The sequence below is a fragment of the Equus quagga genome, chromosome 9 (assembly GCF_021613505.1).
Source record: "Equus quagga isolate Etosha38 chromosome 9, UCLA_HA_Equagga_1.0, whole genome shotgun sequence".
Classification (NCBI taxonomy): Eukaryota; Metazoa; Chordata; class Mammalia; order Perissodactyla; family Equidae; genus Equus; species Equus quagga.
In genome coordinates, this window is record NC_060275.1 from 66,941,078 (window position 1) to 66,952,519 (window position 11,442).

Below are 11,442 nucleotides of genomic sequence, written 5' to 3' on the forward strand. Positions count from 1 at the left end.
CTCCTCGGTCCTCCTTGCGCAGCCTCAGCCCCAGGCTTTGCTGGAGGGAAAGACGGAGAAAAAGCTGGAAGGCACGGAGTCCCCAGGCCCTCGCCCTGCCTCAGCTGTCCTCTTCGAGCGGGACGGGGCTGAGGTTCTTCGGGGGCGCTCGGGGGCCTCAGGAGGGAGCTCTCGCGTGGGCCGACTGGGAGAAATGAGCCCTCGTGGGAGCGGAGACGGGGGCCTGCGCAGGTCCCATACGCGGGCAGGAGGGATTCTCAGGAGAGCGGTAAGGAGGCCCCCACTCCGCACTCACTGACACCCCCCCACGGAAAAATCCGCTCAGCGGCCCGCGGGTGGGGTGCGCCACGCAGTGAGTAATTGCTCCGGCGGCCGCCGCCCGCCGACTCCAGGTAACGCCGGCTGCCCCGAGCGACGCATAGTTTATCTTCCTTTTCTTGCGCAGGGATCCTTCTCCATGTTATTATTTTTGGCCACTGCTTGGCTTTCGGGACCCCTCCCGGCCCGGACGCTTCATCTCCCTCCTCTCGGGCCCCCACCCGATTCAGGCGCCCGCGATAAAAGGACGCCTGGCCTCCCAGGCTGAGGTGGAGGGGGCCTGAAATGAGAGTTCCGGGGCGCCTTCTGCCCTGCAGTTTGAGTCCCAGCCCTGCCCCTCGCCGCCAGCCCTGAGAGAGGAAGGGCTCTAACTCCTCCTTCCAGAGATTCCCTTAGAGAACTGCCCCTCCCTCTGTGTCCCTAACCAGCCAAGGGGGAAAGTGGCTGAGGGGCCTCAGGAATGCCCACCTCCTTTGCTCCAGGCTACCCTCCATCGCTGCTACTTGGGTCCCTAACACACACCCGAGACGGTCAGAAAAGCAGCTTGAAGGACCGGATCCTGGGGGCTCTGCGCACCTCCGGCCAGTCTGGACTACAGATGGGTTTGTGAGGGGAGAGTAAAGCCCTGGAGGGGTGTGCAACTTCACCAGGGCCGAGCAGGCCTCTGGGTCGGTTTCCTTCCCGCACAGCGGAGCCAGCTAGGGCTTCTGTGGGAAGATTCAGTGCAGCAGACGGCTCCACAGTCTAAGTGCTTAGTATAGCCCTGGGCACTGGGGGCGTGTTCTTTGGAGCAGAGGTGGTCCCCAGGCCTCAGTTTGTCACCTCTGAAAAATAAGGCCATAGTCCCAGCTGCCAGGTGGTCCAGAGGGTTAAGTTGAGGTGGCAGTTCTTGGCCAGAAGTGTGTTTCCAGGTTATGTGCCATCCTTCCCCACCACCCCTGCCTCGCAACGTCTGACTCCCTCCTGGAGAACTTCAGCCTTCTGGAGCAAAATCTTGATATTTTTCCCCCCAATCTCTTCTCTTCCCCCAGTCACTCCCCAGTCTGGGGAAGAGGCTCCACCATCCACCCAGGTGCTCAGGCCCGGAGACCTGGAGGCACATGTGATATCTGTCTCCCTCGCTCATCCCCCACGTCCAATCCATCAGCAAATTCTGTTGGCTCTGATTCCAAAACACATCCTCATTCTGCGATTCTGACCCCTTCTCCCCGCCCCAGCTGGGTCCAGGCCTCACCACCTCCCCCCGGGAGGCCACCGGCCTCCTCCTGGGCTTCCGTGACAGGGCTCCTGCCCTTGTCTGCACAGCAGGCAGAGGGAGCTTTTAAAAGAAGCAAAGCGGGTCTTCTCTGCCCCCCCCCCCTTCCCTCACCGCTCCAGCCACTGCAGCCCCCTTTCCTCAAACACATCAGACTTGTTACTATCGCTGGGTCTTTGCACATTTGCTGTTCCCTCTGCAGAGAGGCAGTTCCCTCAGATTTGCCCCCCCCCCCCGTTTGCACCTTCTCTTCCATCAGGTCACAGGTCGTGTCACCTTCTCGGAGGACTCCCCCACCCTTCTCATGCATCCTCTAACCCTTTCACTTTTTAAAATTGCCTTTGTAACACAGCTCTTCCAACGTCATCTTTCTTTTGCTACTAATTTTCTTTAGACAGCAAGCACTCTGAGAGCCATTAGGACCCAGTGCTGGGCCCAGTGAGGGCTGCAGGAGAAGAGCTCAATGAACATTTGTAAAAGAAAGGATGGAGAATTCTCAGTCCCCCCCAAATATCAACAAAACAGTCCCAGCGAATCATGCTGCCTGGGGTCCCAACGAGGCCCATGCCCCAGACATGCTGTGTGACTCAAGCTGGTAGCCACCCCTCTCTGGTCCTTATCCATAGAAGGGTATGGATCGTTTGGATTTCCCAGTTCTGCCCAGCCCTTGAGTGTGCCCTCTGTTCTCTGAGTGACCTTTACCCCATACCTTTGACTTTAAAGAAAGAGATTTGACCCCAAAGTGTACCCTTCCCTGCCCCAGGAGCTCCCAGTGGCTTAACCCCTTCCTCTCCGGTCGCACCACCTCTTTGCGCAGGAAGGGTAACCAGCGTTGATGGAACTTATGGCAAATATTGACCCAAGTCCTTGAAGGTGGCTGGGAATGTACCAAGGGGGCAGATGGAGGGAGGGCCCCACTTGTGCTGGGGGAGCGGCTCCTCCTCAGTCTTTCACGCTCTGCGCCTAAGGACTAGGTTGGTGGGAGACGCTCCAGCCCCAGCTCCCTGCGTAATTCCAGAGCACTGACGGGGCAGCAGGCGCAGGGGGGCGGGGAGGGGGACAGTGGGAGGCAGTGGTAACAGCACCTTCAGGGGTCCGTGGGGACACAGAGTCAGTGGGAGTGAGGAGGGCACAGAGCTGCCTCAAGCATGTGGAGACCCCGAGCTCATGGCCCCTCAGGATGGTAGTAGCTGCCTTGTGCCCCGGGCCAGTATTCCTGGGAACTGGAGACAGTGAGGGTCTGGCCGGTACATGGGGCTGTTGGCAGCAGAACCCAGTTTCAGGACCTGTGCACGGGAGAAGGTGGGGCTTTGTCATTTCCACCCTGGAGGCTGAGCCTGGGGACCTGGGATGCCCAGGTCCCAAGCTTTCTGCCTTCCGTACTTAAAAAATTCAGCCCCCATAGGTACTGGAGGTGGGGTCTCAGAAGTGCCCAGCTGCCTAGGTCCGGGTCAGGGCCAGTTGCACCGAGCCGCCGAGACCTCCCTGCACCTCTGCACCCTGCAGAACCCCGGACGTCCAGGTTCCAGGAGGCCCAGTTGTGTTGTGGGGGGTGGGGGGTGACACACAACTGTGCTCCTTGCCCCTCCCCCTCACGGTCAGCAAGCGCCGGCGCCAGGGTGCCGTGCCTCCTCCCCAGCCTGTACCCAGCTTGGGGGTGGGGGTCAGTGGGGTCGTGGTGAGGGCGGCAAGGGACAAAGGGCGCTTGTCCGATGGCCGCCCTGACCTCCGCTGCCGCTTCCCGGACGCCGGGCCCGCCGCTGATTCACACCCAGGCCGGCCGCAGCGCCCCGAGCCTGCCGCCCCCGTCCGGGCCGCCCCGGGGGGTAGGAAGTGGAGGGGGGGCGAGGGGCGGCGCCGAGTCAACTTTCCCTCTTAAGCCCCGAAGGAATGTCGGCGGATTTCCTGAAACCCGACCCCGGCCGCCCGCCGGTCCTCCCGCCCCTCACCTGGACCTGCTCCCTCGGGACCGGCAGGAGGGGCGCGGGGGCTCACCTGGGGGGCTGGGGTCAAGTCCTCCTTCCGCTCCCACCCCTAGCGGCCTCATGGAGCGGAAAGGGGGGTGGGTGGGCGGCAATCAAACCCTCTCACTCCTTCTCTCCAGCGACCTAGGCTAGCGGCCCAACCTCTCGGGCCTCAGTTTCCCGTTCCGCAAAAGGGCGCGGGATGTCCTTCCTTCCTTTTGCGCCTTAAGCGATTCCTCTAATGCCCGACGCCCCCACCGCCAGCCTTCGCAGGAGTCGGCCCGCCTCTCTATTGCTTCTCTAGCTCGTCACCTGAGCCGGCTCTCTTTGCCACCCCGAACCTCAGTTTCCTCACCTGTAAGTTGGAGAACGCTACCAGTGCTTCCTTATAGGGCTGTCGCAAGAAAATCCCTGGGGAGTGTTTTGCTTGGCGTGAACGAAGGACAGTAACTGTGGAAGGCTTAAGCGCGCGGGGATCCGGCATCGGCATGTGTGGGCTTGAATTCTGGCTCAGCCGAGGGGGCCTGAGTTTCCCACCTGTGAAATGGGGGACAGTATTGGTTATAACCAATGGCTGTTTCCCAAGGCGCAGGCCTGGCACGCCGTGGATTAGACGCGGGGTTCCCTCGCACTCGCGCAAACGGCGGGCGGGAGGCCTCGCCACAGGGTCGCGGCGGCCTAGCCCGGGAGGGCGGGGCGGGGCGGGGGAGGGTCTGCGCCGGGATCCAGATGTTCGGGGTCCTCCAGGCACAGCCGCGCCTGATTAAGCCACGTGGGGGCCGGCGGAGGCCGCGGAGATGAAAGAGCGGCGGCCGGCCCGGGAAGGGGGTACGCCAGGCCCCCCCGGGTCCCCTCCTCCTCCGCCGGAACCTGCGGCGCCCTCTGACCATCCGACCCCGCGTGGCTGTCGCCCGGTCTGCAGGGGCGGAGCGATGCAAGATGCGCTGGCGGCGGCGCGGCCTGGGCAGGCACCTGCGCGGGGCACGCCAGCGAGAGGGGGACATCTTTGCAGGGGACTCTGGCTTAGAGGGGCGCCCCCACTCCCACGCCTGACGGAGAGGAGGCTAGGGGGACTTCCTAACTGGAAATTCAAGGGGCTACAGTCTGTCACCTTGGAGTGTGGCAGTTTTGGAAGCCAGAAGTGTCCCTGTTGCCTCAAGTTTTCCCAGGAGAAGGAGAAATTTTAGCAGCACTCGCCTCACCCCTATCTGCACCTCTGTGTCCCCTCCCACTCAGCCTGAGTCGAGGGAACCCCAGTCTTGGGGGGCAGGGGCAGGATACCCCAAGTCTGTGGATCAGGGCTGGGCCAGAGGGAGATGAGGCTCGGGGAGCCCCGGACAGGCGGGGAGGGCTTCCTGAAGGAGGCCAACTGCGCACAAATTACCTGCCCTCTGACTTGGGTATCAAAGGAGAGGATGCCACAGACCTTCCCAAGGCCTTTCGTGACGCAGACGTGCGAACCTCACGACCCTCCATTTCCACTCTCTGGCTGGGCTCCAGCCCTACTGCCCTCCCACCACCTCTTCCAACAAGCTCCTGCCCACCTCAGGGTCCTCGCTGTTCCCCTTGCTTCTATTGCCCTCCCTGCTTGGCCAGCTCAAACATCACCTCCTCCTGGAGGCCCTCCCTGATCCCCCTGGCGAATAGACCCCCCGCCCCCACCTCATCACCCTATTTGTTCCCTTTTGGCCCCTAGATCTGGCTGAGATCTCCTCGCCCGCGGACAAGAGGGAAGTGTCATGGCACCACTGCGATGGGACAGACGGCGGCCCCATTATCCACCTGCCCCGCCCCGCCCGCATCTCCACGGTGCCGCAGCGCCGCTCCCCCGCCCCCCATTCCCAGGCTGCCTCGCTCGGGTGACGTCAGCGACCTGGTCCCCCCCCGCCGCCGCTGCCGCCGCATCCTCTACGCCCGCCAGGAGCCGGCGTCCCCGCGCCCCTCGCGCCCGGCCCGGCCATGGCTTTGGTCGCGTTGATGCCGCTCCTGCTGCTGCTGCTGCAGCCTCCGCCCGCCAACCCCGCGCCGTCCGCCCGCGACCCCTTCGCCCCTCAGCTCGGGGACACGCAGAGCTGCCAGCTGCGGTGTCGCGACCGCTACCCTGGTTCGCAGCCCTCGCAGGTGAAGCGCATGCGGCGCCAGCCGGAGGACCAGTGATCTCTCTGATGGGGGAGGGGCTGGGGATGCGGTTCCCTCCGTTGGGAACGGGAGACAGGGGTTCCACGCGGGGGGAAAGGGTCGGAAATGAGGGTGGCTCCCTCCTGTGGGGGAAGGGTTGGGGTCCCTTCGATGGGTGCGAGCCCAAGGGTCGAGGTTTCCTTCGATGAGGTAGGATTTGTGGATGCGGGTTCTTCCGATGAATGCCGGGTTGGGGGGGCGTCCCCAGGGTGCGGCGGGGACTGAGGCTCCTGATGTCCCCTCGCGGGATCTGGCTGCACTCTGCTGCGCAAGGACCCTCGGGGCGCCCAACCTCCCCCTCCCTCAGGCCTGACCGTCTCCTCCCCCTCCTCTTCCACCCCTGTGGCTTCCTCATCGTCCTTCCTCCCACGTAGCTTAGCAGACCCCACTCATAGCCTCACCCTCGTCTCCCCGCAAGACGAATCCCAGTTTCCCCAGGCCCAAGGGTGACAAACACCTCCTCCTCTGAGCTCCCCCTCCTTCCTCAGGCCTGAGAATTCTCCTCAATCTCCTCCTCCCTGGAGCCTGGGGTGGGGAGTGGCATTTCCCTCCATCCTCCCCAGTTTTCCGACCATTGCCCAAACCTAACATCCTGCAGCATCCGTGCCGCTTCTCAAGCCTCCTCTCCCTCTCTCCTCCTCAGAGTTAAGAGCCCCTACTAATATTCTTAGCCTCCCCACCTCATCCCAATCTCCCCAGATTTGGAGGGGGAGCCAAATCTTCTGCCTCCCCCCCTGAGTGCTTCCCGCCTGAGAACTGTGCATCCTACTCCCAGGCGGAGCTGGAGGAGGAGGAGGACCCCTCGGAGTCCCCGCATGAGTATGACAGGGCCGTCCTGATCAGTGCTTGTGAGCGTGGCTGCCGCCTCTTCTCCATCTGCCGGTTTGTGGCCAGGAGCTCCAAGCCCAACGCCACCCAGGTGGAGTGTGAAGCAGGTGCGCGCTGGCTGGGTGGGTCAGGGGAGGGAGAGGAGGCCCGGGCAGGGCCGCCTGGTCACCCCCTCCTCCCTCCACAGCCTGCGTGGAGGCCTATGTGAAGGAGACGGAGCAGCAGGCCTGCAGCGAGGGCTGCTGGAGCCAGAACCCCGAGCCTGAGCCCGAACAGGAGCAGAAGGTGGGCGCCCTCTCACCCGTGGCCCTGGGCCCATCGCCTGCCCCCTGCGCCCCCGAATCCGTCCGTTGTGCTCCGGGCCTGCTGGGTATCCTCTGTTGAGCCGTATCACATCTCAAGCCTCAGTGTCATCTCTGTGTCGTCGGAAGTGCTCCTCCTGCCACCCCTGCCCCTGCCACCTTTTGGGGAGTAAATGGCAGGAAGCAACCACCATTTATCAGGCATTTGTCCTGGTCCAGGCCTGACCACAGCCTGTCTTAAATTTCTCATGCCACCCGGAGGCACCTGGGACAGTGCCACTCCCATTTCATGCCCGTGGAGCAGCTGCCCAAGGCCACACAGGCGGGCTCTGCAGAGGTGGGATTTAAAGCCAGTGCCCCCAGGGCTTGTGACTGCCCCCCACCTTACTCATCTTCAGTGCCCCAGAGCTGACTTTACTGCACCTACTGCATGCCAGGAACTGCTGGTCTAAGCACTTTCCTTGTGATGAACTGTCATCTGGAGAGTTCAGAACTGAGGTTCAGGGAGGAGCAGCCTCCCAAGCACAAACACAGTACCCCCCGCCCCGCTGAGAGAAATAACTGCTCACCCGCCATAGTCCTTGAGTGCCTCTAGGCAACGCTGCACTAGGGGAAAACACAGGACCCAGCCTCACAGCCGGAGATCCCGGGGCTGGGATCCCCCAGAAAGCTCTTCCCCCCTTCCCCTATTTTCCTCCACCTCCTCCAGGCTTTCACTGTTCATAAAAGCCCACTGCACTATCGTTCCTTCTTGTTCCGAGTTCTCTCCTGACACTGTCAAAATCCTAACGATGATGGTGACGTTTTAAATAATAGCAGCTACTACATATTAGGCACTTATGCTGTACTATTTTCTAGTTGAAATCTCATAGCAACTCCATGAGGGAAGAGAATCATCCCTATTTTAGGGCTCAGAGAGGGCAATTCGCTTCCCCAAGGGCACACAGCCAGCCAAATGCAGCACTGAGGTCTGTGGTCATTGTATGAAGCCATGTTGCCCCAAATCACTTAGTAAATTCTGATCACAGTGAATTCTCCCAGCTCCTCTCCCATTTGTTAATGCCCTACCTTGGTGACATTTCTGTACCTTGGGCCTCCCCTTTGCAGAGAAAAGTCCTGGAAGCTCCAAGCGGGGCCCTCTCGCTCCTGGACTTGTTTTCCACCCTCTGCAATGACCTTGTCAACTCTGCCCAGGGCTTTGTCTCCTCCACTTGGACATACTACCTGCAAACTGACAATGGGAAGGTGGTGGTGTTCCAGGTGAGGAGTTTGGCAGGGGCCACACCAGAGTGGTGGATGGGTGGTCGGGGTAAGATGTTGGGAGGCATTGGTTCTTGGCTGATGGGATGCAAAGTCCATTGATGTGTAAGCTTCAGGCACAGCTGGATCCAGTGTCTCACCTCACCCCTTGACTCTGCTTTCCTTTGTAGTGGCTTCATTCCCAGGCAAGCACTTCCCTCCTGATAGCAGGGTGGATGCTTAAGGCTCTAGATTACGGCCTTTCTGGAGTTTGAACTAGGTTGGGACTAACTGATTGGCCTTGGCTGGGTCAAATGACCACCTCTCAGCCAATCCCTGTGATTCTCCTGGCCTGGCGTGGATCACCTACATTCTTACTTCAGGAGCTGGAGGATCAAGATACGTCAAGGGGCCCACAGTAGCAGGGAACAACATCCCTGACATCGTAGTCCACAGCCCCTTGGGAGGGTGTTCTCCCTATCCCCAGGGGAACTAAGTGCCAGCTGGGCATGGGATGATGGAGCCTGCATGGGGCACAGAGAGGTGCTTCCCAGGGCCAAGTGGTGCCTTTATAAGGGCTTTTCTGTGCTGTCTTGTTCCCGACCTAGACCCAGCCTGTGGTAGAGACCCTAGGGCACGAGGGGGCCCGTCTGCAGCGAGTAGAGGTGACCTGGCGGGGATCTCACCCTGAGGCCTTGGAGGTACACGTAGGTAAGGTCCAAGCCAGGACCAGTGCTCCTTCTAGGGGTGGCTCCACTGTCATAAGGAGTCCTCCTGTCAAATGAACCTTCCAGGACTGGGATTTCTCTCTCAACTCCTGGAGTTCCTGGGTCTCCCAGTATTCTGTGGTCCTTCTCCCGAACTTCCTTGGTCCGTCTCCCAGGATTCCATGGCCCATCAACCAGAGTTCCTTGGTCCATCAACCAGAGTTCCTTGGTCCATCAACCAGAGTTCCTTGGTCCATTAACCAGAGTTCCTTGGTTCATCTCCCAGAGTACCTTGGTTCATATCCCAGGCTTCCTTGGCCTGTCTCCCAGGCTTCCTTGGTCCATTGACTAGGAGTCCTTGGTCCATCTCCCAGGGTTCCTTGGTCTATTTCCCAGGATTCCTTGGTTTGTCTCCCAGGCTTCCTTGGTCCAACTCTGAGGTTCCTTGGTCCAACTCCAGGGTTCCTTGGTCCATCAACCAGGGGTCCTTGGTCCGTCTCCCAGGGTTCCTTCATCTGTCTCCCAGGGTTCCTTGGTCAAACTCCAGGATTCCTTGGTCCGTCTCCCAGGGTTCCTCAGTCCGTCTCCCAGGGTTCCCTGGTCTGTGTCCAGGGTTCCTTGGTCTGTTCCCAGGGTTCCATAGTCCATCTCCCAGGGTTCCATGGTCCGTCTCCAGGGTTTCTTGGTCTGTCTCCAGGGTTTCTTGATCTGTCTCCTGGGTTCCTGGTCTATCTCCCAGGGTTCTGTAGTCCATCTCCAGGGTCCTGTAGTGCGTCTCCAGGGTTTCTTGGTCCATCTCCAGGGTTCCATAGTTCGTCTCCAGGGTTCCGTGGTCCATCTCCAGGGTTCTGATCTATTCCAGGACTCCATGCTCTATTGCCCCAGGTGTTGGCCTTTTTTCTTCTCTCCATGGTTGCTCTGGCTCTTGTGGAAGGCCTGGAGGCCACTGAGAAGTGGCCCGTCTCTCAGATCCTGTAGGTCCCTTGGACAAGGTGAGGAAGGCCAAGATCCGAGTCAAGACTAGCAGCAAGGCCAAGGTGGAGTCCGATGAGCTACAAGACAACGACTTCCTCAGTTGCATGTCCCGGTCGGTGGCAGGACCCTGGGAGTGGGATGGGGGTGGGACTGGAGAGGAGGGTCTCTCTGATCCCACTAGGGCCACTGAGCTTACCTGCTGGGTGGGGCAGGCGCTCGGGGCTTCCTCGCTGGATCCTGGCCTGCTGCCTCTTCCTCTCCGTGCTGGTGATGCTGTGGCTGAGCTGCTCTACCCTGGTGACTGCACCTGGCCAGCATCTCAAGTTCCAGGTGGGCAGGGCCCCGGGGGAGGGGTGGGAGGACAGTGGCTCCGTAGTCCTGGATTGGGCCACCCTCTCTCCCATGGAAGAAGGGAGCCCTGACTTGCTATGTGACACTGGGCAAGTTTCTTCACTCTCCTGTGAAATGGGGGTGAAAACACTCACCCCGAGTAGGGTGACCTGAGATCAGGGGTGGGAAGAAGCCTTGCCTGGGTGCGGGCTCAGAGCCCCCCCTTCCTCCCCCTGCAGCCCCTGACCCTGGAGCAGCACAAAGGCTTCATGGTAGAGCCAGACTGGCCCCTGTACCCTCCCCCATCGCACGCCTTTGGGGACAGCCCCCCACCCTACAAGCTGAAGCTGGATCTCACCAAGCTGTAGGCCTCGGTCCGCCTGGGGAATTGTTCCTCAGGCCTCCTCGCCCTGTGCTCAGGAGTCCAGGCCAGGGTGGGACCATCCTTGGGCTCCTCCACCCACAAAATCCTTCTCTCTACAGGCCTGCCCCTCTCCCCCGGGTCCTGATGTCTCTAGGGGGTGACATCTGGCCTTGCTTCCTCCCTGCCCCCTCCCTAGAGCGTGCTTCTTCCATCTTCTATTGTGTAGCTTCTTGAGTATTTGAACCCCACATTCCTCTTCCTCCTCTCTCCCCTCTCTGGGGGGCTGAGGCCTCAGGGGAGCCGCCTTGTGCTAGGGCTCCCCCCGTCCCCACCCCACCTCTGGAGATCCAGCCCCAGGAGAGGAGGCCCCTTCAAGAGGAGGCTGTGGGCAGCGCTGAGGCTGGGGCCGCAGCTTGGGGGTTGGGAGGAATAAAGTGTGTGTATAAAAGACGTCTGGACTGAGCCTGCCTCTGTTTGTCTTTCTGTCTGCCCTTGAGGGAGTGGCCTGAGCATGGCCATGACCCCTGCCCCCCAGGCCCTTTCTGAGGTGGGGGAAACCCCGGGAACTCCCTGGGGCTCAAGAGGTGCGAACCAGCTGCCACCTGGAAGGACAGCCCCTCTGCTGCCCAGCCCACATCACACTCCTGACTAGGGGTGCCCCTGGAAAAGTGACCTGTGTCACCTGCTTGGCCCGGGTGGGTCAATGCCCCATCCTGCGTCTCTCTGTCTCTCCTGTGAAATGGACAGTCACATCTTGAAGAGGATGCTCGTTAGTTTTGTGGCCATCTGGCTTCCATCCCCCTTTCTTTTGGGGATGGAGCTCTGCCCCTTGGGGGCGATTTCAGGGCACTGACCATGGGTCTTCTCCCTTTCCCTGTCCAGGGGGTCCAGACCTGGCATTCTTACGCTGCACTTTGCATTGCAGATGAATCTTGCAGGACAAGAGCAGCCTGCCCTGGCTCTCCACCCTTCCTGTCCATTC

The 11,442-nt window shown here is 60.8% G+C and overlaps 1 protein-coding gene across 7 annotated transcripts in view; it reads left to right on the forward strand.

Moving 5' to 3' along the window:
- TMEM59L (transmembrane protein 59 like) overlaps positions 1-10,895 on the forward strand; it is a 13,515-nt gene extending 2,620 nt beyond the window's left edge. The window contains exons 1-11 of one of the 7 annotated variants that reach the window (XM_046672277.1): positions 64-268; positions 3,678-3,894; positions 5,234-5,658; positions 6,491-6,650; positions 6,731-6,828; positions 7,953-8,105; positions 8,276-8,290; positions 8,693-8,795; positions 9,761-9,878; positions 9,979-10,096; positions 10,336-10,895. In XM_046672277.1, coding sequence (XP_046528233.1) covers positions 5,497-5,658; positions 6,491-6,650; positions 6,731-6,828; positions 7,953-8,105; positions 8,276-8,290; positions 8,693-8,795; positions 9,761-9,878; positions 9,979-10,096; positions 10,336-10,464 — 1,056 coding nt within the window. In that variant the 5' untranslated portion in view covers positions 64-268; positions 3,678-3,894; positions 5,234-5,496 and the 3' untranslated portion in view covers positions 10,465-10,895. Of the gene's footprint in view, positions 1-63; positions 393-1,909; positions 3,096-3,131; positions 3,895-5,233; positions 5,659-6,490; positions 6,651-6,730; positions 6,829-7,952; positions 8,106-8,275; positions 8,291-8,692; positions 8,796-9,760; positions 9,879-9,978; positions 10,097-10,335 lie in introns of those variants that run through there. The other 6 variants (XM_046672279.1, XM_046672278.1, XM_046672280.1 and 3 more) reach the window with 6 other exon arrangements.
- The last annotated feature ends 547 nt before the right edge of the window (positions 10,896-11,442 follow it).